General features: G+C 41.8%; 2 protein-coding genes across 11 annotated transcripts in view; both read right to left on the bottom strand.

Annotated features, from left to right (window-relative positions):
• The window catches only part of LOC140361154 (mitogen-activated protein kinase kinase kinase kinase 4-like), a 35,598-nt gene extending 17,190 nt beyond the window's left edge, over positions 1 to 18,408 (bottom strand). For 4 of the 9 annotated variants that reach the window (XM_072447121.1, XM_072447191.1, XM_072447258.1 and 1 more), the window contains exons 1-16: positions 18,167 to 18,408; positions 17,760 to 17,825; positions 13,065 to 13,121; positions 9,850 to 9,975; positions 8,741 to 8,851; positions 8,573 to 8,663; positions 8,349 to 8,479; positions 7,831 to 7,885; positions 7,672 to 7,750; positions 7,405 to 7,580; positions 7,223 to 7,295; positions 6,756 to 6,966; positions 5,815 to 5,973; positions 5,336 to 5,422; positions 2,078 to 2,629; positions 734 to 877 (exon numbers count right to left, since the gene is read on the bottom strand). In XM_072447121.1, the coding sequence (XP_072303222.1) occupies positions 734 to 877; positions 2,078 to 2,629; positions 5,336 to 5,422; positions 5,815 to 5,973; positions 6,756 to 6,966; positions 7,223 to 7,295; positions 7,405 to 7,580; positions 7,672 to 7,750; positions 7,831 to 7,885; positions 8,349 to 8,479; positions 8,573 to 8,663; positions 8,741 to 8,851; positions 9,850 to 9,975; positions 13,065 to 13,121; positions 17,760 to 17,825; positions 18,167 to 18,223 (2,175 nt within the window). In that variant the 5' untranslated portion in view covers positions 18,224 to 18,408. Of the gene's footprint in view, positions 1 to 647; positions 878 to 2,077; positions 2,630 to 5,335; positions 5,426 to 5,814; positions 5,974 to 6,755; positions 6,967 to 7,222; positions 7,296 to 7,404; positions 7,581 to 7,671; positions 7,751 to 7,830; positions 7,886 to 8,348; positions 8,480 to 8,572; positions 8,664 to 8,740; positions 8,852 to 9,849; positions 9,976 to 13,064; positions 13,122 to 17,759; positions 17,826 to 18,166 lie in introns of all 9 variants that reach the window. The other 5 variants (XM_072446856.1, XM_072446936.1, XM_072447015.1 and 2 more) reach the window with 3 other exon arrangements.
• A 4,774-nt stretch (positions 18,409 to 23,182) lies between these two features.
• chst10 (carbohydrate sulfotransferase 10) lies at positions 23,183 to 27,005 on the bottom strand. 2 transcript variants are annotated; one of them, XM_072446723.1, is made up of 5 exons: positions 26,877 to 26,999; positions 26,097 to 26,188; positions 25,712 to 25,943; positions 25,222 to 25,327; positions 23,183 to 24,568 (listed from the first exon to the last, which is right to left on the bottom strand). In XM_072446723.1, exons 1-5 carry the CDS (start codon positions 26,968 to 26,970, stop codon positions 23,992 to 23,994), a joined length of 1,101 nt encoding a protein of 366 aa, XP_072302824.1. In that variant the 5' UTR covers positions 26,971 to 26,999; the 3' UTR covers positions 23,183 to 23,991. The 2 variants fall into 2 exon arrangements, with proteins under 2 accessions (XP_072302824.1, XP_072302739.1); XM_072446638.1 differs by having other exon boundaries at positions 23,194 to 24,568; positions 26,097 to 26,197; positions 26,877 to 27,005.
• Between the last annotated feature and the right edge of the window lie 352 nt (positions 27,006 to 27,357).

Genomic DNA, 27,357 nt, shown 5'->3' with positions numbered 1-27,357 from the left:
TTCCAGATGGCAGCAGCATTGGATCATTCCTTTGTTATTGCACTTCTGTTCTTGAAAGACTGAGATTACATTTATTTTTTTACAGCCCTGTAAACCATGCTGTGAGAATCCATTTGACAGGCTTAACTAATAATTCTTAAACCAACTTGGCTTAAGAATTATTAGTTAAGATAAGCTTATTGTAAACTGTCATCTGTGTAACAATACCAGACTCTGTAGAATTTTAAACAAGGCAAGTACAAAGGAGAGCAGAAGATGGGCCACTTCATACTTCAAGCTAAAACGTAATATCAGAGCATGAACATTGCTTGTGTTTCTGCAGATGGCAGGTAATGTGTGCATCCAATTAGCCTTAATATTGTACTTAACAATTCCAAACTTTAAATTTCGATTTCAAGATTAAGGGTCCTAATAAGGCTTAGTAAAAACTGATCCTGACACTCAGTTCTACCTGAAGTCCATCCGTTTGTTTTGAATTAGATGGAAAAAAAATCTTATCAGAACTTGAGATCGGAAAAAAATATTTAAAAATAATTTCAGGAAACTGGAAACATTGTTTGTTCTGCTGAGCTGTCAGAGAACTCATCTGTAATAAAAAAAAAAAAAAAAATCTCTTCAAACCATTGTGATAAACATATGACAATTACCATAACTTCTTGCTTCTAATGAAGTGTGAATTGGCCTCAAGTGTAGTGGGGTGCGGCGGGGGTAGGGTGGCGGGGGGCGGGGTTACCTGTGGCTCCATGGGTCTGTGCATGGCCCCTCCCTCTGCCGCCCCGTTTGAAAAGGGCTCAGAAGAACGAGGAGGAACAGAAGGTTTAGAGGGAGCAGAGGTCTGAGGAGAGCCCTGGATGTTCTTACGGTAACGCTCGTCCGCCTGAGGGAGGAGGAGGAGGAGACGGGGAGAAAACACAACAGGTCAGGACTGAGGAGAGGAGGAGCCGCGGGTACAAGGGGTGGATGAGCGGTGAGGAGTGAAGAACGGGCCAACAGGGTTAGGTTCACAGTAATCGCACCAGGCAGAGTGAATAATCCTTATGTTACATTCATTCTCTAGTTCTCCTGTACACACCCCTTGTACTCGAAACGTCACATTTGATTAGACATTATTGAGCTGCTTACAAAGTTTAAAAACATGCTGTAAACACGGACGCAGCCAGAGGAGGAGCAGTGACAGACACACCCTAAAACGTCTGAAAATTGTGATTAAAAACAGTGAAGAGCTGCATTAAAAACACAATTGGTTTGTTAGTGCGGCCGCAGACGTCCACATGCACCGGGCTCACACAAAACGGTCGCCCCGACACTCCAGCGACATCCACAGAGAAACGGCTTTCAAAGATGTTTATGCTGTACATCCTCTGTGCTTTAGTGACAGCTCAGAGCAGAACGGGCAAGAGATGCCAGAAGAATATGTGAGGGAAGATGGATGCCCTTCCCATTATATCAGCCCTTGAGACCAGCAAGTTTTTCTTAAATGGTCAAATTGAAGTACCTAATGAGGTGAATAGGAAGAGGTTTGGTGTGTGTAAGGGTTGATCTTTCTGTGCCAAATGCATTTTGAGCAACAAGTTACAATGTCCAGTATAAATCTATAGCTGCAAGGAGATTCAATTGAATAAATAACTTAAGATGCAGATTGGACAAAGTTTTTGTGTTGAGACCAAAAAACAAAAGGTTTTCCTGTAGTATTAATGACAAGATTAAATGGAATCACTATATATTATATATACAAAGTTGAAATAAAATATATTAATTCTTGATTATATTATACATTTATATATATATTTTTTTGTGGAATGATTCTGCCAAGATCCAAGGCTGCAGGCATTTTATGGAAAATGTATTACAGAAAAATAGAAACCGCCTACCATTTGTCTACTAATTTTCTGTTGATTATCATCAAGTGTATTTTGGATATGGAAGTATTTTGTTCAGTATAATATTGTACATTTATAATGAGTTTTCCCTTTTGTGGCGCTGTGAAGAACGAGCTGCATGAACAAAGCGAAGACAAAGCCAGAAGACGATCAGGAAAGAGCAGGCAGCAGGAGGCAGGACCAGAGCCGGCGTTCACCTCTCTGATTGGCTGAGGAGGATGATTGACAGTGTCTTCAGTCTGAGGAGGGGCGGGGCTCTCAGGGGGAGGGATGTCTGACTCTTGAGTCTGAGACCTGGACTCAGTCTGGACTTTAACTGGATCCGAAGAGGGGTCTAAAGGTAAGGGAGGGTCTATCACGTGAGCCTGGGGGAGGGTACAAGTCAGGTTCGGCGAGGATTTGGTCCCAGGTTTAGACCCGCACTTGGCAGGGATCTGGCCGGAGTCGACCGGGATTTTATCCGGATCTTGTGGGCCCTCTAAAGATGCAGGCGGGTCAATGACGTGCGCCTGGGGGAGGGTACAAGTCTGGCTCAAGTCCTGCTGTTGGGGACTGGAGGCGAGGATTCTTTCGGGGGGCAGGGTTTGGTTCAAGGAGGGTTTCGGGTCTTCAGTCCCAGACTTGGAGCCCGTTTTGGCCCCAGACTTGGCCCCGTGCTGCAGAGACAGGAGGTACGTCTGTTCCTGCTGTAGACGTTTGTGGAGACGCTCTGCTTTCCTCTGCTCCTCCAGCTCGCGCCATTTGAACTCCTGATCACAGCCGCCACAGTCACAACCCAAATATACGTTTAGAGATAATAAAAATGATCAAATAAATGCAAGAAAATGTCCAGACTAGTGCAGATTAAGGCTGCGTCTGAATGGCTCCCCTAGTCCCGCGCTATTTATCATTATTTGTTTGGGATTGGCTTTAAAACCGTTTTTACAATCTTATTTTATTCATTGATCTTATGACTTCAAGTCCTTTTAACTGACAACGATCGCATCTTTGGAGTTGAATAATGGCACCACTTTCTGAGGCTATTGTGAAAAATGTATTTTACTTTGGTTTATTTGTGTTGTAAGAGAAGACGTTGAACTTTGTTTCATGTGGATAGGCCCAGTAATTACAGAGGTATGAACCATAAACCAGGGCAACAAAATCTTCAATCCGAGAGTTAAAAAGCCAATTCTACATTTGAATTATGACCTGCTCCAGCTCAGTTTCAACAATAGAGATTCTAGACTTAGATTACTGTCACGTGAACGCAAACGATTGCCTAAAATAGTGATAGTATAGGAGGCAGTGAAAGCAAAGGGGAAGGAGAATTTTCTTACATTGCTGCAGGGTGTGTCCTTTTGCGAGACCTTAAAATGAACTACATTAGTCTGGATGAGATTTATACATGCGTCCTCTTTGTTCATCTTCAAATAGTGGTGGAGTCTGTAGTAGTAGTAGTAGTAGTAGTAGTAGTAGTAGTAGTAGTAGTAGTAGTAGTAGTAGTAGTAGTAGTAGTAGTAGTAGTAGTAGTAGTAGTAGTAGTAGTAGTAGTAGTAGTAGTAGTAGTAGTAGTAGTAGTAGTAGTAGTAGTAGTAGTAGTAGTAGTAGTAGTAGTAGTAGTAGTAGTAGTAGTAGTAGTAGTAGTAGTAGTAGTAGTAGTAGTAGTAGTAGTAGTAGTAGTAGTAGTAGTAGTAGTAGTAGTAGTAGTAGTAGTAGTAGTAGTAGTAGTAGTAGTAGTAGTAGTAGTAGTAGTAGTAGTAGTAGTAGTAGTAGTAGTAGTAGTAGTAGTAGTAGTAGTAGTAGTAGTAGTAGTAGTAGTAGTAGTAGTAGTAGTAGTAGTAGTAGTAGTAGTAGTAGTAGTAGTAGTAGTAGTAGTAGTAGTAGTAGTAGTAGTAGTAGTAGTAGTAGTAGTAGTAGTAGTAGTAGTAGTAGTAGTAGTAGTAGTAGTAGTAGTAGTAGTAGTAGTAGTAGTAGTAGTAGTAGTAGTAGTAGTAGTAGTAGTAGTAGTAGTAGTAGTAGTAGTAGTAGTAGTAGTAGTAGTAGTAGTAGTAGTAGTAGTAGTAGTAGTAGTAGTAGTAGTAGTAGTAGTAGTAGTAGTAGTAGTAGTAGTAGTAGTAGTAGTAGTAGTAGTAGTAGTAGTAGTAGTAGTAGTAGTAGTAGTAGTAGTAGTAGTAGTAGTAGTAGTAGTAGTAGTAGTAGTAGTAGTAGTAGTAGTAGTAGTAGTAGTAGTAGTAGTAGTAGTAGTAGTAGTAGTAGTAGTAGTAGTAGTAGTAGTAGTAGTAGTAGTAGTAGTAGTAGTAGTAGTAGTAGTAGTAGTAGTAGTAGTAGTAGTAGTAGTAGTAGTAGTAGTAGTAGTAGTAGTAGTAGTAGTAGTAGTAGTAGTAGTAGTAGTAGTAGTAGTAGTAGTAGTAGTAGTAGTAGTAGTAGTAGTAGTAGTAGTAGTAGTAGTAGTAGTAGTAGTAGTAGTAGTAGTAGTAGTAGTAGTAGTAGTAGTAGTAGTAGTAGTAGTAGTAGTAGTAGTAGTAGTAGTAGTAGTAGTAGTAGTAGTAGTAGTAGTAGTAGTAGTAGTAGTAGTAGTAGTAGTAGTAGTAGTAGTAGTAGTAGTAGTAGTAGTAGTAGTAGTAGTAGTAGTAGTAGTAGTAGTAGTAGTAGTAGTAGTAGTAGTAGTAGTAGTAGTAGTAGTAGTAGTAGTAGTAGTAGTAGTAGTAGTAGTAGTAGTAGTAGTAGTAGTAGTAGTAGTAGTAGTAGTAGTAGTAGTAGTAGTAGTAGTAGTAGTAGTAGTAGTAGTAGTAGTAGTAGTAGTAGTAGTAGTAGTAGTAGTAGTAGTAGTAGTAGTAGTAGTAGTAGTAGTAGTAGTAGTAGTAGTAGTAGTAGTAGTAGTAGTAGTAGTAGTAGTAGTAGTAGTAGTAGTAGTAGTAGTAGTAGTAGTAGTAGTAGTAGTAGTAGTAGTAGTAGTAGTAGTAGTAGTAGTAGTAGTAGTAGTAGTAGTAGTAGTAGTAGTAGTAGTAGTAGTAGTAGTAGTAGTAGTAGTAGTAGTAGTAGTAGTAGTAGTAGTAGTAGTAGTAGTAGTAGTAGTAGTAGTAGTAGTAGTAGTAGTAGTAGTAGTAGTAGTAGTAGTAGTAGTAGTAGTAGTAGTAGTAGTAGTAGTAGTAGTAGTAGTAGTAGTAGTAGTAGTAGTAGTAGTAGTAGTAGTAGTAGTAGTAGTAGTAGTAGTAGTAGTAGTAGTAGTAGTAGTAGTAGTAGTAGTAGTAGTAGTAGTAGTAGTAGTAGTAGTAGTAGTAGTAGTAGTAGTAGTAGTAGTAGTAGTAGTAGTAGTAGTAGTAGTAGTAGTAGTAGTAGTAGTAGTAGTAGTAGTAGTAGTAGTAGTAGTAGTAGTAGTAGTAGTAGTAGTAGTAGTAGTAGTAGTAGTAGTAGTAGTAGTAGTAGTAGTAGTAGTAGTAGTAGTAGTAGTAGTAGTAGTAGTAGTAGTATTGTACCAGTAACATGGCCTGCTCTCTCAGAAGTTGCTCCTGAAGTTTCTCGAGGTGTCTCTGCTCCTCCTCCAGCTGTCTGCGGATGTACTCCTGCTAAAAGTAAGAGACAAATTATTAAACAAAACATGTACTCCTTCTAAATGTAGGAAAAATAGGGCTGTAACTAACAATTTTCGTTAGTAGTCTGCATTTTATTTTACGAGTCAATCTATTCTACGTTGAGCATTTGTAAATAGTGAAGGCAGGTTTATAGATGCATAATAAAATCCACTTTATTCAATAATATTCTCCATTTATTGATAAAAATCTTAACAGTTTTGTCCTTTTTTAAATTTAATAATGCAGCCAATTTTGTAGCAATTACCACTATCAAAAAATACAATTATGACTTTTTTTAAAAACAATTTGTCCACAAGAAATGTTATAACTCCAGGCTAATTCTGCTGTGTATTCCTGCTCTTCCCTCTCTCCCTGGTACAGACCTGCTCTCGATCGCTCCTCCTCTTCTCCTCTTCTCTCCTTCTCTCATCCTCTTCTTTCCGTCTTCGGTCCATTTCCTCCGTTCTTCTCTTCTCGTCCTGTTCTCTCCGTCTCTGCTCTCGCTCCTGCTGCCGTCTCATCTCTCGCTCACGTCGCTGTTGCTGTGGGACAAAAACAAAACTACATTTACAACATTGTAACAAATAATGCAATAAACCTCCAGAAAACAGGGGGGAATTTAAACTTAGCAATTAGCTAAAGTGCAGAGCGATTGTTCAAAAGTGCAGAGCAGTGGGCGGAGCTGGGGGGAGGGTGAACAATACAGGATTCCTAAAACATAACATGAATAAATTGAACGTTTACAATGAGGTAACCCCACTAAACGCGTCACATATACTTGACATAAAACATAAAATACAATTTCAAGACTAATGTTTAGATTTGTTAAGTTATTAATTTATCTACATTTCAAATTATAATGTTTTATGTTATTATGCAATTATTTCAAACATTTTAAACAGACACTAATTTTAAAATGTTAATATTACAAAATAAAGCAGACCCGAGAAAGCCTCAACATCAGATTTAAAATGTCTAACTTTGATGATCTAAAATGATCACTTTTGTTTCTTTTTCTAAGAATAGACTCTGTGAAATAGTTGTATTTTTTATATAGCTATACATTCAAACTGACATCCACCACCAAAGGTTTAAAGGAGTTTAAGGGAAAAGGTGCCAAATCAAACAATGAGATTCCCCTCTCTGCCCTCATTCTGCTGCTCCTCCTTCTGCTGCTGCTCCTCCTTCTGCTGCTCCTCCTCCTTCTGCTGCTCCTCCTCCTTCTGCTGCTCCTCCTCCTTCTGCTGCTCCTCCTCCTTCTGCTGCTCCTCCTCCTTCTTCCCCCTCTCCCCTAATCTCCCCCGCCCCTGCTCTCTCCCCTCACCTCTTCCAGCCTCCTGCGCTGCTCCTTCTGCTGCTCGATCCTCTTCTGCCTCTCGGCGAGCAGCTGTCTCTTGTACTCCTCCTGCTCGCGGAGCTGCTGTTCCTGGAGGAGCTGCTGCCTCCTCAGAGCCTCCGAACGCTCCTTGTTCTCCTGCTGCAGACGGATAAAGTCCCGGCGCAGCGTGGACTCCCCGGGAACGTTCACGATGGAGCTGGAGAGAAGATGCTTGATGCTTAAAGCAAGTTCTAAACCAGGGAGTAAACTAGGTCTATAGCAGGATCAAAGCAGGGGGTAAACGTGGGTTAAAGCAGGACTAAACCATGGCCTAAGGCAGGTACTAAAGCAACACTAAACCAGAGACTAAAACAGGGATTAGTTTAGGACTAAACCAGATCTTAACCAGGAACTAAAGCAAGTTAAAACCCAGAATAAAACCACAACTAAATCAGGTCTAAAAACATTCATACCTGGGCTCTCCTTCCTGCTCCTGGGGGTCCTCGTCCTCCTCTTCACTGCCGCTGTACTCGTACTCGGTCTCATCTGGAAACACGAAACACCAGCTCAAAAACAAATTCTTGAAAATAGACTGCAAAATCGAAATAAAAACTGAACTTGACTGAAACGGTACTCTCTCCCCTCCGTTACTCACCCTTCTCTCCCCTCTTCTTCTTGGTGCGGTCGATGTGGTCCTTCAGCTGGATCCTGACCTGCCTCTCGTTGGGCTGGTCCCGGATAAACGGGTGCTTCAGGAGCTGGTCTGTGGGCGGGCGCTGAGTGTAGTTCTTCACCAGACAGCCCTCAATGAAGCTGAAGAACTTCTTGGACCTGAGAGCAAAACGGATGGAAAAAGGAAGGAAAAATATAGCAAGAATAACATTTTTCCCCAAAACTGTTGCGATTGGAGAGTAAATTGTACCATTTCTTGGACTTGAGTCTGGGGGGAGGGTTTCTGGGGATGAGGAAGAGCGCCCTCATTGGGTGCATGTCGCAAAGAGCTGCAAAAAAACAGACATGCGATTAAAAAAACATTTAAAAAGAGAGAAAAACATTAGGGTTTCAAATATAAGCGACTCACGTGGCGCTCCTTCTGCCATCTCTATCGCAGTGATGCCACATGACCAAAGATCGCTCTAGAGAAGAGGAAGAGGCGGCTTGATTAAAACATTTTCAAATGAACCCGAGACGACAGACCCCAGCCCGGGCTCCAGGAGCACGTGTCGCTCAGATGCCGCTCACACACGTGGCAGATGTCCCAGAATGCAGAGCGCCACCACAACATAAAACGTTTAACTGCCGAATGCAGAGTGGCTACAGCCTGATGTGAGGATAGAATGTGCATGAGTAAAGAACATGTAGGAGAAGGAAAAAGGAGAAACTGTGTGCAGGAGATGACGAGAGAATTGTCATATTGGTATCGACAAATGTTGGCATCTATATTGGAGCGATTACCAAAATAAGACTATAATCATCTTTTTTCATAGCTGACTAGTCACAATTAGCCGATTAATGGTTGCAGACGTACAGGGAATGATGACATCTGGCTCGGCTTCGTACAGTACGTGATCTAAACTCTGGAACGTGTGGCGGGCTCACCCTGTAGTCGTAAGTGGCGTCGGGGTTCTCGTCACACGCGATCACCTCCGGAGCCATCCAATACGGAGTCCCGATGAAGGTGTTCCTCCTGCCCACCGTGCGGTCCAGCTGAGCGCTCACGCCAAAGTCCACTAGAACAGAAGAGTGGTGTAGTGTCTAAACCGGGACTAAAAAAAAAAAAGCAAGGAACAGAACCAGGGCTGAAGAAATTGCACGGTCCATACCCAGTTTGACCTCTGCGTTCTCCGTCAGCAAAACGTTCTGTCCTTTTATGTCTCTGTGGATGACGTGGTGGGCGTGAAGATGAGCTAAACCCTGAAGAAATCACACAAATGAACGTTTTAGGAGAGCAGAGTGAGAGGAGCGGCGTCAGAAGGAACAGGAGGTCTCACTCTGAGGATTTCTCTGGAGATGTAGGCGATCCAGTCTTCTTTGAGCTGGTTTCCTTTGGTGTTTTTGACCAGGTCTGTGATGGACCCGGCTCCACAGAACTCCATCACCAACTGCAACAGCAAACACACATTCAAACCAAGGAGGGTTATACAATCTATAATTAAATACTAACGAGAATTCAAAGGAGATCCTCGTTTGAGCAAGTATGGATACAATTATGTCTATTGTGCAGAGACCAAATAAAAGGTTGTGACTTTTTACAACTATTCTTTGTTATAAGAAAAGTATTTTTGTATCCGTTTCAGAGTCTGTACAGTCCAGGTAACGGCAACTAAAATCACAATTCATTGGTTGATCTTGTTAACGGTCTCGATTACCGGAACTCATGTAGTCCCAGTTCACAATTTGTTTTATTGAATTTATTTTATATTTTGCTCATATTTTTCTTTGGTATTTTTGTCAGAGAAAAACACAGCCCAAGAACTTTCTAAACTTTATCAGGGCTATTTTATCATAGACGCTAAAAAACACAGTCAATTTCAAAACAATTATTTTCATGAATAATGGACATTTCTCTACCTAGAAAACTGTAGTTGCCGTATTTCAAATCATTATTTGGTGGATAAAGTATTAAAAAGTCTCAATGTACACTAGAAATATGCGTTTAACTAGACTAAAATAATCATTAGTTGAAGCCATGTTATTTTCCAGATAGTCATCGTTAGATAGACATCGTTTTTTTAAATTGAGACCAGTCGACTTCCATTCAGAACTCATTCAATCTGAAGCCACTGCCCCGTATTATTACTTTACAAAATAGATGTTTATTTGATAATGTCGTTGTATTTGTTTGTAATAACCTTTGACATGTGTTTTATTGTCTGAAGTCCCAATAACAATGATTCAAATGGTCAACACTCACTTTAATACCGGTGCATTAGACACAATTTCATTTTACATTTTATTTTTGAACATTATTTTATGCACACAATTTCAAAACTTAGATACCAAGGAAAAGGCTTGAGACAATGAGAGTAGAAACACTAAAACATGGAGCGGAGCAGGTGGCGCACCCTTCATAAGGTCATGAGACACAGTGTGGTCGTACCCAGAGCTGGTCGTCGTGTCCTGGGGGGCTCTTCTTGATGAAGGCTCCGTAATATGTGGCAATGTTCCTGTGGTGAGAATACTTCTTCAACATGTTAATTTCCAGCTTTATCTCCTCCTCTTCGTCCTGAAAAAAAACAAAAAAACATTTAATATACAACCACCAGGAATCCTCTGCCTCATCTGCCCCTGGATCATAATATATATCGCTCATTTGTTTCGGCCTAAGGGAACAAAACTACCACTACTATGACTGCACTGCTCTCATATGGGTTTGTGGTTAAACCAGGCTACCAGCCCAAAAGTATCCCTGGTTCCACTCCAGATCGTCAGGACAACCAAGCAACTGTAGCAATATTTTAATCTAAGGCTGCAAAATGAATTGACTAATATCATTACTTTTTATTTTTATTGTATTCTGAACTATAGGAAAGAGCAGCAGTAATAAACATGAAAAAAAGGAAAAAAGAGAACCATTTCTGATTTTCATAAATAATGCACTTTGTAAATATTCTCTTTTCAAATGTTATCTGGTTAAAAATATAAAAAGTCTCAATGGACAATAGAAATAATCGTTTGAATAGTCGACTACTAAAATGACCGTTAGTTGCAGCCCCAGTTTAACCCCCTGAGGAACCAGAGGAGCCCAGGTTTAAGACAAGAGCCTGGAGAAATCTTGTTAGGTTTCGACCTGCATTTGTCCCGGGGCGTTCAGGCTCTAATCTCAGCTCTGAGAGCACAGCTGCATCTGACGCTAACGCAACACCAGTGATGCAGAAAACACAAGTCATAAAAACATGTGTCATCGATGAGATAAACCTGAGTAAGAGCTGTGATGTCAAGAGAAGAGGGCGAGTCCGGCCAAGTCCCAGGTCTAAAGCGGGGACTAAAGCGGGGACTAAAGCGGAGACTAAAGCGGAGACTAAAGCGGAGACTAAAGCGGGGGGGGCTAAAGCGGAGACTAAAGCGGGGGGGGCTAAAGCGGGGACTGAAGCGGAGACTAAAGCGGAGACTAAAGCGGAGACTAAAGCGGGGACTAAAGCGGGGACTAAAGCGGAGACTAAAGCGGAGACTAAAGCGGAGACTAAAGCGGGGGGGGCTAAAGCGGGGACTGAAGCGGAGACTAAAGCGGAGACTAAAGCGGAGACTAAAGCGGGGGGGCTAAAGCGGAGACTAAGGCGGGGGACTAAGGCGGGGGACTAAGGCGGGGGACTAAGGCGGGGGACTAAGGCGGAGACTAAAGCGGGGGACTAAAGCGGGGGGGCTAAAGCGGGGACTGAAGCGGAGACTAAAGCGGAGACTAAAGCGGAGACTAAAGCGGGGACTAAAGCGGGGGGGCTAAAGCGGAGACTAAAGCGGAGACTAAAGCGGGGGGGCTAAAGCGGAGACTAAGGCGGGGGACTAAGGCGGGGGACTAAGGCGGGGGACTAAGGCGGGGGACTAAAGCGGAGACTAAAGCGGGGGACTAAAGCGGGGGGGCTAAAGCGGGGACTGAAGCGGAGACTAAAGCGGAGACTAAAGCGGAGACTAAAGCGGGGGGACTAAAGCGGGGGGACTAAAGCGGGGGGGCTAAAGCGGAGACTAAAGCGGAGACTAAAGCGGGGGGGCTAAAGCGGAGACTAAAGCGGGGGACTAAGGCGGGGGACTAAGGCGGGGGACTAAGGCGGGGGACTAAAGCGGAGACTAAAGCGGGGGACTAAAGCGGGGACTAAAGCGGGGACTAAAGCGGGGGACTCAAGCGGAGAACTAAGGCGGGGGACTAAGGCGGGGGACTAAGGCGGGGGACTAAGGCGGGGGACTAAGGCGGGGGACTAAGGCGGGGGACTAAGGCGGGGGACTAAGGCGGGGGACTAAAGCGGGGGACTAAAGCGGGGGACTAAAGCGGGGGACTAAAGCGGGGACTAAAGCGGGGGACTCAAGGGGGGACTAAAGCGGGGGGACTAAAGCCGGGGGACTAAAGCCGGGGGACTAAAGCCGGGGGACTAAAGCCGGGGGACTAAAGCCGGGGGACTAAAGCCGGGAGACTAAAGCCGGGGGACTAAAGCGGGGGGACTAAAGTGGGGGGACTAAAGCGGGGGACCTAAAGCGGGAACTAAACAAGACAAAACCGGGGACTAAAAAAAAAAACCCAAAAAAAACAAAACAAAAAAACAAAGACCAAACCAGGTACTAAACCAGGTACTAAACCAGGTACTAAACAGGATGAAACAAAAGCCTTTATTCTGCTTTATTGTGAACAACTAGATTATCTGTTTTTTCCCCATTCCAGTTTATGTTAATTTGATTTTTCTTCTCTGAACCACAACAGAAATCTGCTTGTTAACAACACTTCTCGTTCCTCCCTCTAATCTCTACGATACAAAGAAGCTGGGACGGAGTTCATAACAGAACGACAGTCCATCTTTGCTCCGTCCACTTCACCGTGACGACGAGTCCCTGCGCTCACACAGAACCGGCTTTCATCCGCTCTATGGCCCTTTTGTTCCTCAGTCGTTTTGTGCATTGACAATCTGCATATCCACCAACAAGACGCCTCAGATACCGTCTCACCCCTAAAGCACGTCACCGATATTCAGCAGTACAAGTACAAAGTAGTGACCCAAGAAATGATTCAAGTGTTAAAATAATGACTCATCATTACTAAATCATAACTGAAGGAGCAGAGCAAGAAACGTAAATGTTCCACTTCCAAATCATTTAATATTGTCTACATAAAGTCACTTGTAGACTTCATCACAGTTGGAAGAGTATTACGCTGTCAAGTATATAGTCTGAAAACTACTCCGAGAAGTACCGTATTTTCCGGACTATACGTTGCACCTTTTTTCATAGTTTTGGCCGGGGTGGGACTTATACTTATATACTTCCGGAGCGACTTATGTGATATTATTTGTTATTTTCACACTTGCAACCGCATTTCATACTCCAGTGCGACTTATATGTTTTTTTCTTCTCTATTATGCATTTTTTGGCTGGTGCGACTTATACTCCAGTGCAACTTATATATGTTTTTTTCTTCTCTATTATGCATTTTTTGGCTGGTGCGACTTATACTCCGGAAAATACGGTACAATTTAATTTAAAGAAGATGAGAAGATTTTCAGCTAAGACTCGTGTATTCCAGAACGTGTTTGCAGAGGTCTAAACGACGGGGTTAAAGCTTGTACACAGAAAAAAGGGTTCCTGTCACACAGAAGGTTTAGGTCTGGTTCTTACCTCGGTGACGTCCATGACTTTGATGGCGGCCAACTGTCCGGTTTTGACATGTCGACCCTGAAGAGAGACGAGACAAGGTTAGAACTCAAGCAAAAGGAGAGTTTTATCCGTTTTTCCCCCTCACAATAACAACAATCAGATGTGTTCAAATGTGTCGGTAAATGTTTCGGTTGAGGTTCAAGTGGAGCACAAAAGGCGACTGAACTGTAAAATGAACACAAAATATCAAGTTCCATTCATGAATCTTCCGAAACTTGTTCAACAAATAAAGCGACAGTAAATAAAATGCTGTGACGCAGGTTTTGGCATTCTCAAATTTAACGATCCTCACCTGATGTCTCGGGTGAGGTTCAATTCGAGCGCAAAACGTGAACGGATCATACAATTCGCCGTGAATAGTGCGGAACGTGGGCGATGTACTCGTTTTTTGCAGATGGAGTCGGGAGATGTATCGATAAACGCACGCGATTCGGTCTTCGCTCTAACGTCGGCGACCAGGATCCAGGTCAGTGCTAACGCTGACTTGAGTCCTGGTGCAGTGGTGCATTCCTGAGAGCAGCACACTGACCCACTTCTCACAGAGAGAGAGGAGGGGGTCAAGACAGACAGCGAATATAGGCAAGGCCGGTTTAGTTTCAGTAAAGATAGGATATATGCACTTTGACCTCCGAACGCTTGAAAGAAAGAGCTGACACTTCACTCGAATACTTATTAGGGGCCAGTCGTAAAATAGGCCAGTGAATGTCAAATACTAAATGTTGATACACAAGTTTGAAGAACATTTTTTGGGAAATATGATCAAAACTGGTCCAGAAATATCATTGTCGGTCATCAATAGCTGCTCTGGATTCTAATGTATCGTCACTATTTGTAGAGAACGCAATACTTCTTTACAGAGCAAGAATCCATGCATTGAAATCACAATACAAACAAATAAAAACATAAATAAAGACGAGAGGTCAGATCAAATCCTTTCGGTCATATGCACAGCTAAACAAAACTGTTCTGAGCCGGGTTTTGAGCGTTGTCGGAGCAGAACCGGGCTCACTTTTTTCAGAAAAACTGTTCCATTTTGACATTGTGACCTCCAGAAGAGTCAGACACTGCGCGCTTGTGTCCACAGCCTCGTCCTGTGACTTTTATTAACACTTCGGACCTTTCAAATTGAGAATACCGTGACTAAACGGGGCTTTTTAAAGTAAAACAGCAGAACCCCGTGACCTCATTAACTCCTCCCACATCATTCTACAAATGAACCTTTCAAAGTAAAACCCAGCTCTGTCCTCAAAAACCACTGCCAAGGAAAACTGTCTAAAACGTCAGTATACATTTAAATGACTGTCGACGTATCGTTCAATAAATGACAGAAAAAATCTTTAGGGGGCAATATTTACATTTAGTGTGTACATTTTCCATTAGATATTGTAGTATAACATTTGAGCCAAGTGGGACAAATAAAGGTTCTCGTTTTATTGCTATGAATATAACACATATTTACACAATGCACATTCTTTGGACCATTTGATTATTATTATTTATTCTAAGCTTATAGTTTTATGTGTACTTTCTTTTGGAAAAGAGTTGAGGTTTTTATGCTTTAGCTTTAACTTTTTATATTCATATGTTGGGACACAACACTTCAAAATGTGTCATTGTGACGCCTATACACAACAAACTTTAACATTCAGAGGATATTAAAATCAACAAAATAATTGCAGCGTTTGTGACCATTTATATTTCAATTTTGTATTTTTATTTTTCAAGTAATATTTTGACAAACTCGTGTGTTTGTCAAAAGTTTTAAGTTCACAAATTAAAAAGAAAATAACAATAGTATTTATCTGGGAAGCTCATGAGTTTGTGTACGCAACGTAACCACCAAGATGTGTCAAAATATCACAAAATTATCAATATCGCAGCAATTAACAGCCATGTGGCAATCATTTCCAATATTGTGCCCTTTGATATCACTGATACTGGAACATATCACACATCTCCATTCTGCAGAACCAGGACTTTTCAAAATAAAGCAGAATACAAAGTGAAGATAATGGTTTGAACTGAAAAAAATCCATTTTGATAAAGATCTATAATATTAAAAGCAAAAACAGAGACACACAGATGGGCAGAGGGGCTCGAGTCTATTTAAGGACTGAGACCCTCCCTGTGCATTCCTCTGAGTTTTCACCAAAAAGAACAGATTTATCTTTTTAAGAAACTCAACAGCACGTACAGGAGAGAGGGGAGAAGAGGGAGGGCATCAGGGTCTGCACGAAAACAGAATTAGTGTGGGAGGAGTGTCTTTGTCCTGAAGCAGACAAGAAATGACTCAGGCCCAAACAGAACGGATTAGAACGATGAAGTAACCAGAACTAGTATTGAAACCATTTGAGGAAAAGGCAGCGATTGATGATTATTTAAGTAGTCAACTAGTCAAAACGATTATTTGTGTAACTACCGCGGTTCAACTCGGGCTAAAAAGGACCGATACTGATGTTGTGTCGCGTCAGGTTTAATTGCAGTTTTGACCACACTGTTCTGCCACAACTTTGCACCTTGACACTTTTACACCGTGAAAACAAAGGCAGAAAAATGTATCAGCTGTACAAAATAAACATTCACAAGGATATTTACCGTGTTCGCCAACATATGACCATTGGTAGTTAAGTGGTTTTCTGGCAGACGTTTGTCTTTTCTCGACTCTCTGGCCGGTCTTTTCTTTTACCGTTCTGTTTCACGGCTTCTCTCGCTCTATCTCGCTCCCGATTCTCTGTATTTTTACTTCCGGGGCAACGCCTGTGGTCAAATGAAAACTTACACAGGTAAATATTAACTTAAATAAATAAACAATTACAATGATGCTTGGGTCAATTTGGTGAGAAACTCTTATTGTACGTCGAAACTTTTGAAATGAACCAAAATATGGCGACTGAAGGCTTCTAAAAAGAGATTAAATACAAATAAATAGTAGTATTGATGATATGTCACTAGAGCAATTGGATGCATCATTTTTTAATTGAACGAAAATGGAACTTAACTGCGCATGGAAACCAAGCGTTTAAACAAAGAAACAAAACGTGGTACTGGCAATTTTCTGGCTTCATTCACACAAACACCTTCCCTGCATTCGTTCGGAGAAATTATCAGGGAAATTGCCGATCAAAAATTCTCTCAGGGTATTATAATAAGGCCCAGGAAAACAATGAGTCAACCAATGAATCATCTGAACGACCTACAGAGGACGCGGCAAGAAGAACATGCAAACTGCACACAGAGCCGTCCCAAACGTCTGAGACACGAGCATAATCCTCCTCGTGGCCACAGAGAAAAGCCTCTCCCCGACCAAAACAAAACCAGCTGTGAGACCGGACGTGGAGACGGGACTAAACCAGGTTTTAGACTGAATGTGACCGCATGGAGAGACGGGACTAAACCGGGATTAAATGTGCATCAAATCTGGTTGAATTCTGTTGAACCAAGACTAAAACAGGTCCAAACCAGTAGAGCTGCAACAATTAATCGTCGATGTATTTTGATACTGGTAATACTTACAATACAGGCTCTAAAAACACACACAAAAAGACAATTTATAACAAAAAAGTGCACTATTAAATCAAAATGTCAAAAATGAATAAACAAAATATATATATCTATATATATATATAGATATATATAGATATATATATAGATAGAAGCCTTGAGTCATCACATGTCAACCTTTGTTTGGTATTTATTTTAAAATGTATCTTTTCAATATAAATAATGATTTGACTACTCAACTACTAAAATAATAGTTAGTTGCAGCTCTGTAAACCAGGGATTCTCTATGACTAACCTGGTCAAATAAAAGACAAATCCAGCAAGAGTAAGTATATAGTACAGCCTTTAGATTTAATGTCACACCGTGGAACATTCCAAGCAAAACCGTTCACACTGAACACATTATAAGGGCATGTGTACAGAAAATAACCAAAATGTTAGAACCAATCCACCAGGACTGAACCAGGACTAGATTAGGAATCTATCGGGACAAAACCAGGACAAAACCAGGACAAAACCAAGACTAGCACAGGACTAGCACAGGACAAAACCAACACTAAACCAGGACAAAACCAGGACTAGCACAGGACAAAACCAGCACTAAACCAGGACAAAACCAGCACTAAACCAGGACTAGCCCAGGGACAAAACCAGGACTAGCCTAGGGACAAAACCAGGACTAGCCCAGGGACAAAACCAGGACTAGCCCAGGGACAAAACCAGGACTAGCCCAAGACTAAACCGGAGACTAAACCAGCACTAAACCGGGTCTCCACATTTTCAGCGCATCCTTTATTACGATGCAAACACGCAGATGTTCTGATGTGGTCTTCCCGGGCGCTTTGGACCGGGCCCTTTACGACTTTACACCGGATGTCATGCAGAAATGTGACTGTTATTCGTTTTAAAAGCGTCTCGGGTCCGTGCACTGTCATCGCGGGACAGCCTCGCCACAAACGCAAACACAACCCGCTTCAAGCTTCGGCACGACCCTCGCTTTTCATTTTACCATTTTATTTTTGGTCTTTTTTTTATTCCCTTTTCCCTATCGCGTCCGTCCCGTCCGCGCTCGCTATTGTTTCCACGCCTCGACAAGCAAAGAAAAACAAGCGGTGGCGCCGGGAGGAGCGAGCAGGCCACGGAGGAGTCACCCACCTTGTAGACTTGTCCGTAGGTGCCATTTCCGACCACTTCCACCAGCTCGAAGATCCCGGCCGGGTCCTGGAAAACACAAACGCAACACACCGTCACACACCGCGGTTCGTTACGGGGGGGGGGGAAGAGATCCGCCGCGGAGCCGAGCCGGGGGCCCCGCCGGTGTGGACCAGCTGTTGCGCCCCGCTCCGAATCCCTGACGCGCCTCGAACAAAGAAAAACGCGAGAACACGGGCAACACCTCGCCTCGGTTCAGCGCTCGTTCCCGGGGCCACTTCGGCGCACCGAACCGGGGCCGCTCCGGGAACAAACGCGAGCCCGACGGGCCGGTCTACGGGTTCGAATTGAGGTCGTAACGCGTGTAAAATGGTGGAATAAATCCCCGTTTCGCTCGCGCTCGCGCTCACCCGCAGTGAAGCTAGGTCTATGTCCACTAGACTTTTGGCTGGGGAGTCGTTCGCCATGTTTGCAGGCGCGTCCTGGGGGCCTTTGCGCGCGCGGTACTGCCTGGGCTGGGGCCGGCTCGTGTGGCGGGGAGGCTCGGTCCGTCGGTCCGCTCCTCGGCTCCGGTTCTGGGGGCTAGATTTGGGTCCGTGTGAGCTCCATGTTGAGGTGGCAGCGCTGCTCGGGTCTGGAGGAGGAGGCGAGCGCGGAGAAAAAGCGCAGGGGGAAACGAGCGAGGTTCCGGGCGACGCCTTCAAAGTAAAACGCCACAGCTTACATCATTTTAGCTTTTTTGATTTAAATGATTTATCGTGATTTAAATGGCTTATCGTGATTTAAATGACTTATCGTGATTTAAATGGCTTATCGTATATGTAGCGCTTGGATACCAACCGCCATAAAACAACAAAGAAGAAGAATAAGGAAGTGCGTGAACAAAAAACATTCTAAATTCCAGAATGGAGTAAAAGTGGAACATAATGGGATTTCAACAGAGAAACTGAGATTAACCTCAGAATATCACAAACTATATTTAAATCAAGGAGGTTTTGGCAAATGAAAACCACCCAGATCCTGGTTTAGAGACATTTACGTTTGTATTTTACATTATTTGTTTATTAGAAGATTATAATCCAGACAAATATTTATAGAAATGTTGACTGCACAGTAGTTTTTCCACAACTAGTTGAGATAATAACTATAAAATTCAAATACGTAGGCTAGATATTAAAAAGTTCCATTCTTTATAACTAAAAAGCAAACTGACATTTATAACTTGGTAATTCAAAGTTGTTTATTTTTGTTGTAAAGTCTTAAAACCATTATCATTTAGATCTGATATTTGCTAATCATTGAAAGTGTGTCTACTTTGTTCTGAAATCTGTATATTAGGCTATTACACATTTCAATTTGATACATGACGAACAACATATTATTTTGACAGGTTTCAAAGAGAAACTATATTTGGGTCACACATTTTCCACCTTAAGTTTGTAAAAATACGTTTTATTAATAAACAGGCTATAATTGTTTCTTCAGATTAAATTTTATTTTTGGTAATTTCCCTCAGCTATTGAAAATATTTAATATTCTAGAAGCAACGGAATTGAAATTGCACATTTACAATTTAACTGAGTTTTACTTCGGGCCCGGACCATGCCCACGTGATGTTTTGGGCCCCCATGACGTCAGCAGGCAGGCTCCAGCAGCTTTACGCACATGCGCACTGGACGTGTCTCTGTCATCTCGGGCGTGGCTCTGGAGGGTGTAAAATCAAATTTGATTGATTTGAGTTATTTTATATTTTAAGAAATACTTATGTATTAAGATGTAAATAATGTATTGAAATGTTTTGAGTAAGTTACCAGCCAAATAAAAATACTGTTACTGAAGGAAAAGTAGTACAATTTACATTTTCCACAAACTGTGACCTCTTCTAACCTCTAGAACTAAACCATGATTTAATAAACTAAACCAGGTCTAAACATGGTCCAAACCAAGTCTAAACCAGGACTAATCCAGGTCTAAACCAGGTCTAAATAACACTAATCTAGGACTAAACCAGGTCTAAACCAACACTAATCCAGGTCTAAACCAGGTCTAAATCAACACTAATCTAGGACTAAACCAGGTCTAAACCAAGTCTAAACCAGGACTAATCCAGGACTAACCAGGTCTAAACCAACACTAAACCAACACTAATCCAGGTCTAAATCAACACTAATCTAGGACTAAACCAGGTCTAAACCAACACTGATTTAGGACTAAACCAGGTCTAAACCAACACTAATTTAGAACTAAACCAGGTCTAAACCAACACTAATTTAGGACTAAACCAGGAGCGTTCACACTTGCACGTTCACCACATCAAAATTGGGACAAAAACCTGGACTAAACACTAGACAGGCCAAAACCTAGAAGAGTGAATCACCCTAAACCAGGACTAAATCAGAAATAAAGCCTTTGTTAGCCCAGGACTAAAACCAGGATTAAACCATAATGGCCTAAACGTGATGAAACTTTTATCACAATTCTGTTCCTAAAATAGAAAATGATGTGGTTGCCGTGGTGAAGTGACTGGACCGGACTGTCCTGACATTGTTTGAATAATGTCACAGTTTGTTTAAATAAAACTTATGTGTTTGACCTATATTTACAGACAATAATGTCACACACGTTATTATACATTTAGCATCATTTTAGACAGAAGGATATATTACATTTCAAGGCAAATATAGTATATATATTGTATCTAAACAAGAATCACTTAAAGTCTGAGGTCATTTCTGAACATTTCGTCTATTGCACTAAACATGATTTAAGTTTAATTTTGGCTACTTTAGCACAAAGGTTTAAGAACAATTCTGAATCTTTTAAAGAAAAAAAGTAATACGTTGATAAATAGAGAAACCAGACATTTTTTGACAATTACTTTATTCCTACCAGTGCTTGTCCAAAATCCTTTAGAATATTAAAATTAATATTCATATAAATAAATATGTAACAAACAAATGTGAGAATTTTAAATATGTTCAGACAAAAACAGTTTGTATCCAGTGAATTTCATTGTTAAATAATGTCCATATGAAAAGCTATTGCAGCAAATGTTACTTCAAATCCAACAAAAACTATGGATTTACTACATTCTCTGAAAAAAAATGTAAACTGGAAAATGTTTAATTTCAAGCAGGCAAACAAAATTCACAAGATAACATTCCTACAGAAGAGGATTTGGAGAAGCAGGAAGCCTTGATTTAGTCCTGATTTAGACCCGATATAGTCCCAGATTAGTCCCTGGTTTAGCCTTGATTTACTCCCGATTTAGTCCTGATTTAGACCCGATATATACTCCCTAGTTTAGCCTTGAATTAGCCTTGATTTACTCCTGATTTAGACCCGATATAGTCCCTGGTTTAGACCCGATATAGTCCCTGGTTTAGACCCGATATAGTCCCTGGTTTAGACCCGATATAGTCCCTGGTTTAGACCCGATATAGTCCCTGGTTTAGACCCGATATAGTCCCTGGTTTAGACCCGATATAGTCCCTGGTTTAGACCCGGTTTAGACCCGGTTTAGACCCGGTTTAGACCCGGTTTAGACCCGGTTTAGACCCGGTTTAGACACGGTTTAGACACGGTTTAGACACGGTTTAGACACGGTTTAGACACGGTTTAGACACGGTTTAGACACGGTTTAGACACGGTTTAGACACGGTTTAGACACGGTTTAGACACGGTTTAGACACGGTTTAGACACGGTTTAGACACGGTTTAGACACGGTTTAGACACGGTTTAGACACGGTTTAGACACGGTTTAGACACGGTTTAGACACGGTTTAGACACGGTTTAGACACGGTTTAGACACGGTTTAGACACGGTTTAGACACGGTTTAGACACGGTTTAGACACGGTTTAGACACGGTTTAGACACGGTTTAGACACGGTTTAGACACGGTTTAGACACGGCTTAGACACGGTTTAGACACGGTTTAGACACGGTTTAGACACGGTTTAGACATGGTTTAGTCCGGATTTTAGTCCTGGTTTAGTCCGGATTTTAGTCCTGGTTTAGACCTGATTTAGTTTAGTTTTTTGTCAAAAAAGTCATGTTGGACTAATCCTTGGTTTGGTCTGGGTTTAGACACACTTTAGTCCCAGTTCCTCACTGTTGCTTCTGTCTGCTCCTCCAAATCTGTTCTGATGCATTTGTTAAATCATGTATCATTTTGTAAATCAAGAACACAACAATTCCTTCACTCTTTTTCCTTCAATTTAGTTTTTAGTCAGCTTGCACAAACTAAATATTAATATTGCACTTTTCAACATAAAAGTTTTTTCTAAACAGGTCGTTTTCAGAACCTCAGCAGCAAAACCACCACAAATGTCTAAAAGTCATTGATTCAAAATGTTTTGGGTTTTGTCATTAAAATGCTGCGGTGATTATTGTCCAAATAAATGTTCAAAAAACCTAAAAATGTATGATAGTAGTATTTTTCGTTTTACGTTTAAAACTTAAAAGTGCATTTTGAAACATAAAATATGAGATTGTTGCTTGAGGCCCATTTCAGACGGTCCTGGTTGAGTCCTTGGTTCAGTGTCATATTTGTCAACAGAATCCAGAAGATTTTTTCAGTCCAAACGATCTTTCAAATGTTAAAATAAATAAAAATCATAAACAGGATAAAATTGTACTTTTCCTGAACAAAGGACTTTACACTTAAGTCCAGGGGGAAGTCGGCTCCGGCTCCGGCTCCGGCTTCGGCTCCTCCTTGCTCTGAAGTTGATCCAATGACATAAAACACTTCACTATCCAGGGTTTCAACAATCAACAATTCAAACCGAAATATTCTGTCTGTTGTCGCTCAAAAGTCCTCAATTGCGCGCTCAGTGCCGCTCGGTGGCCGAATGGCTCTGTGCAGTCGGCCAACCAATTGCTGAATGTCCTTCCCACTCTCGTCCCAGTTTTGCTCCGCTCTAAAGCCTATAACGCCAGGGAAAGATCATACGACTGAAAGTGTTACAGTGCGTGCCACTCGCCCCCGTCAATGTGATTTGGCACCTTTTCAATTCAACTGGAGTTCGTTCTGTCGCTCTGGCCTCAGTATTTTAGCTATAATTTATTTTACTGTCAAAGTTAGTGAGACTTTTCTCCGCTCTGTTCCATTTTCTCAAGTTTATTACCGTAACTGTTTCAATATTAAGGGCGGCAACTAACAATTATTACAGTCGACTAGTCAAATGATTATTTCTATTGTACATTAAGACTTTTTAAATACATTTTAACCAAATAAAAGGTTGTTATATGGTGACCGAAGACTTCTAGATAGAGAATATGTACAAATAAATTACATTTGAATTTAATAATGCCACAATCTTTATTATTTCGTTTTAGAGTGAATTTAGTCCAGATAACAATCATCATAATAAGATGAAGATTATTTTGTATAGTCGACTAATCGAATGACTATTTGCAGCCCTATTCAATATATTTTGTGTTTTTTTCAGTAGAACAGTTTAAATTCCGAGAGTAAATTTGCTCAAAACACACAAATGTTTTTTTTCCCCTCCACATACGGTTACTATAGCAACTTCAACGCTTGAGGCAAAGTATCTGGGAGTGAACAGTTTGAAAAGCGGTGCCAGATCGAGCATCGACCCGTCCAGAACGCCCCCCAGTCGTTTCACAGTAGTCGAGTGTTGGTACTTTACGTTCTCTGCATTCTCGGCACTTACCAGCAGATATCACCAGAACCAAACAGCTTAACGTCTCCTTGGTAACGCTGCGTTTGACCAGTCAATGTCACTTGATAACTTTCAAATAGTTCTACGTTTTACAGTAGGTTTAGTCCAGTATAAAATCCAGTCTCTGGTACAAACAGCCAAAAGTCTTTCAAGTAGTGCTTCTCTTCACCAGTAGATGTCGCTCTTGTGAACAAATCTTCATCTTGGGTACTTTAAAGGACACATATTCTGCATTGTTTTTTTTTTACTGTTCATAGCCTTTAAACATGCTCTTAAGAACCTTTGCAGATTATTGAAACAAGTGTAGATGAAGCTATATATAACTCTAGGTACGTTTTAGATGAGGGAGCAATTAACAAGGTTTAAAGCTCAGAAATGTTATTTTGCGCAATATGTGTCCTTTAACTTCTCCACCAGTTGTCACACAACTTCTTACAGTTAATTGAATCCAGTCTCTGGTAAAAAAAACAGCCCAAATCCTTTCTTGTGCTGTATTTGACCAGTAGATGTCGCTCTAACATGAGTAATTTGTTTTAATAGTTTGTTTAGTCCAGTATAAAATCCGGTCTCTGATAACCAAACAGTTTAAAATCCCCCTGGTAACGAGAGTACAGCTTCCGCGCGTCTCTTTTGCCGATTCCGCTGAAATAGCTCTGGACTTTGGTGCGGTTGTACTTGGTGATCCCGGGGGGTATGTGCGGGTACGTCACCAACCCGTCAATACCCGCCGCCCTCAGGATGTGCGGCGCGTCCTGTTCCAGCGTCTCGTGATGTCCGATGACGTCGTACTTGATCTCGCACGGCGCACACAGCTCCACGTAGCTCAGCCAGTGGATAATGTGAGCCCCAAACTGACGGTCCAGACGGTGGCGGCCCTCGGCGTCGCCAAGGTAGCGGACGAAGTCGTCGAATTTCAGCCCGGCGCTGCGTTCCTCGGCCGGCGCCTCCGCCTGCGGGTTGGGGTCGCGGTGGAAGCGGCGGTACTTGCGGATGATGGCGGGAGCGATGTCGAGTTTGTACCACGGCTCGAAGCGCGGGTTTAAGACAAATTTGTCCTTAAACGCAGAGATGAGGCGTTCAAACGGGTCACGGACAATCAGGAACTTGAAGTAACTGCCCAGTCTGACGAGAGAGAGGAGACATAATTTAGACAAGTAGTGTTAAAAGTAGTAGCAGAGGTAGTATCTACCTCTCTATCTACCTGCGTTGCAACCATGAAATTTCTCCATGTGTGGACAATAAAGGATTATCTTATAAAAGTCCCCTGGGAAAGTACTACACATCCCACAATGCAACAGGGTTCATTGTAGTTCCTTAAGTATGCTGTGGTTTTTTCCATTACTGTTTTACCATTACTGTGTGAGTGAGCTGTCCTTTTATCCTGCCTTTATCCTGCCTTTTTATCCTACCGTATCCTGTGTGTATAGGTACCGTGTACGTCCATATGATGAGTATTGTTTGTAACCATGTATGCATGTCGAAGTTCTGTAAGTTAGAGCGCAGATGCTTGTTTGCGTGCCGATGTTTGCTGTTAAAGTGATGGCGCGCGGCTGGGCTAGTACTGGTACTACTAGTACTACTAGTAGTACTAGTACAGTACTACTAGTAGTACTAGTAGTACCAGTAGTACCAGTACTACTAGTACTACTAGTAGTACTAGTAGTACTACTAGTAGTACTACTAGTACTAGTACTACTACTAGTAGTACTACTACTAGTAGTAGTACTAGTAGTAGTAGTACTAGTAGTAGTAGTAGTAGTAGAATATTGCAGTACCTGTGTGTGATCTCTGGGGGGCTGTAGGAAGACAGTCGGGGCAATCCGTTTTTTTCGTGGTTGTGGACGATATTTTCTGGAATCTCCTCCACACTCGGGAACGCTCCTGAAGCACGAAATATATAAAATTATTTAACATTTTGTTTAGATCTGGTTTAATCCTGTTTTTAGTCCTGGTTCAGTCTGGATTTTAGTCCGGATTTTAGTCCTGGTTCAGTTCTGCTTTTAGTCCTGGTTCAGTCCGGATTTTAGTCCTGGTTCAGTCCGGATTTTAGTCCTGGTTCAATCCGGATTTTAGTCCTGGTTCAGTACTGCTTTTAGTTCTGGTTCAGTCCTGGTTCAGTCCTGTTTATAGTCCTGGTTCAGTCCTGTTTATAGTCCTGGTTCAGTCCTGTTTATAGTCCTGGTTCAGTCCTGTTTATAGTCCTGGTTCAGTCCTGTTTATAGTCCTGGTTGGTCCTGGTTAGTCCTGTTTATAGTCCTGGTTTACCGTTGAGGACTATGAAGACCTTCTTCCACTGAGTGTTCCCCACTTTGGGTGTTTGGCAGAACAGCAGCTTGTGGGCGTCGCTCACAAAGATCCGGTCCAGGACAAACTTGGACACGGGGTTGTGGGTTAGATTGCGGAGGACGGGGTCTTGGCAAACAGACGTCAGGAGCCGGTTCCTCTGGTCTATCACCGACTGCCACTGCTGCAACGGGCCTGTGGGGGCGCTAGAGGGCTGGGACACGACACAGCAAACACAGTAGTAATTAAACTTTTAACACAAAGCTGAACACTTGAATTGCTTGGCCTGAATTGTCAACAACATGGCATTAAAATAGGCTGAAGTGAATCTGTCGGTTTGTTTTTGGCGCCCCCCTCGGTGTATTACCTGTACTGCAGGTCTGTAGCTGCTCTTCTCTGGCCTCTGGACTCTAGTGGTCCTGGTCCCAAACTCGGTCCAGTTGTGAGACACCACTCGCTCTCCATATCCTGAAACAAACATGTTCAGATATTTCATTAAATCAGACTTTTAAAGAAGCGTTCACTACAGTCACTACAGTTTGTTTACTAAAGTGATTTGGATTTTGAATGAGGAAGACAATTACAATATAAAGTATAGTACCATTTCAGAAGCAGGGATTGAACTTCAAATAAGTAGTACTCATAGTGACTGAAGCAAAAGTAGCAGTAGTCACTGATGAAGTCATTTAGTCCTGATTTAGTTCCCGACTTAAAAGTAGTTCAAGATGGAGGCAATAGTAGCTTAATGTTACTAGCGATTTGAGTGCCTTAAAAGGTGGAAAAGTGCTAAAAAACACACACTGTAATTATAATAAAATAATAGTAGTAAATGCAGTAGCAGTAAGTACTAACCGTCTATAAATGTACGCTATGAACGTTAGTTGATGTGAAAGTATCAGAACACTGCACTTTTGAGGGAAATATACACTCTTTATTTACATCAAAATAGTACAATTTCAAAGTGTAATACTACTAAATTAAAGATGAGCTTTATACTGGTGGTAGTAGTAGTAGTAGTAGTAGTAGTAGTAGTAGTAGTAGTAGTGGTAGTAGTGGTAGTAGTGGTAGTAGTGGTAGTAGTGGTAGTAGTGGTAGTAGTGGTAGTAGATAATAATAGTAGCATTTTAGTATTTTATCAAGTACTAACCGTCCATTGCTCTGAAGTTGATGTACTTGGTGACAAACATGAGGATGAGCAGGACCCATCCACAAGCTCCGAGCAGCAGCCAGTGGTGCCTCATGACGCCGGGATTCAACCCTCAACCCATCGGAGCTGACTGAGGTGGAGATGAGGAAAGACCGGTGTTTACTGTGTCTTCAAATGTTGGCAGTAACAGCATGAAGCCAGATAAATTACACATCAAAAAAACACATCCAGAATTACCGGTCATGTTGACAGGGGCGTACGTAAAAATAATTATTTCAAGGCTTGAAATAACCGCGGCCTAAGTACGGAAACACATCTTATCAGTCGTGCTGCTCATAGTTCTGCCACTAAAGCCCTAATATTATGCATAATTATAACAGGGAGCTGAAACCAAAGACTAAACCAGTTTAATTTCCAATTCAATTTTCTTTTATGTTTAAAAAAACCTGCATAAATGAAGAAGAAATTAAGAAAAACAAGC

This window comes from Eucyclogobius newberryi, unplaced genomic scaffold (genome assembly GCF_026437365.1).
Source record: "Eucyclogobius newberryi isolate DKJ021-1_F unplaced genomic scaffold, fEucNew1.0.hap1 SCAF_1, whole genome shotgun sequence".
NCBI classification, from domain to species: Eukaryota; Metazoa; Chordata; class Actinopteri; order Gobiiformes; family Gobiidae; genus Eucyclogobius; species Eucyclogobius newberryi.
Note: the sequence above shows the minus strand (reverse complement) of the source record. Positions and strands in the feature narration are given on the sequence as shown.

Bases quoted from the DNA above. Each gene is read 5' to 3' on its own strand.
- chst10 (XM_072446638.1), bottom strand. From the start codon at position 26,970: ATGAGGCACCACTGGCTGCTGCTCGGAGCTTGTGGATGGGTCCTGCTC. The intron at 25,328-25,711 runs GTAAACCAGGAC...TTCGTGCTTCAG, and splicing joins GGTCTTCATAGTCCTCAACG to GAGCGTTCCCGAGTGTGGAG. The intron at 24,569-25,221 runs GTACTGCAATAT...CTCTCTCGTCAG, and splicing joins CCCCCAGAGATCACACACAG to ACTGGGCAGTTACTTCAAGT.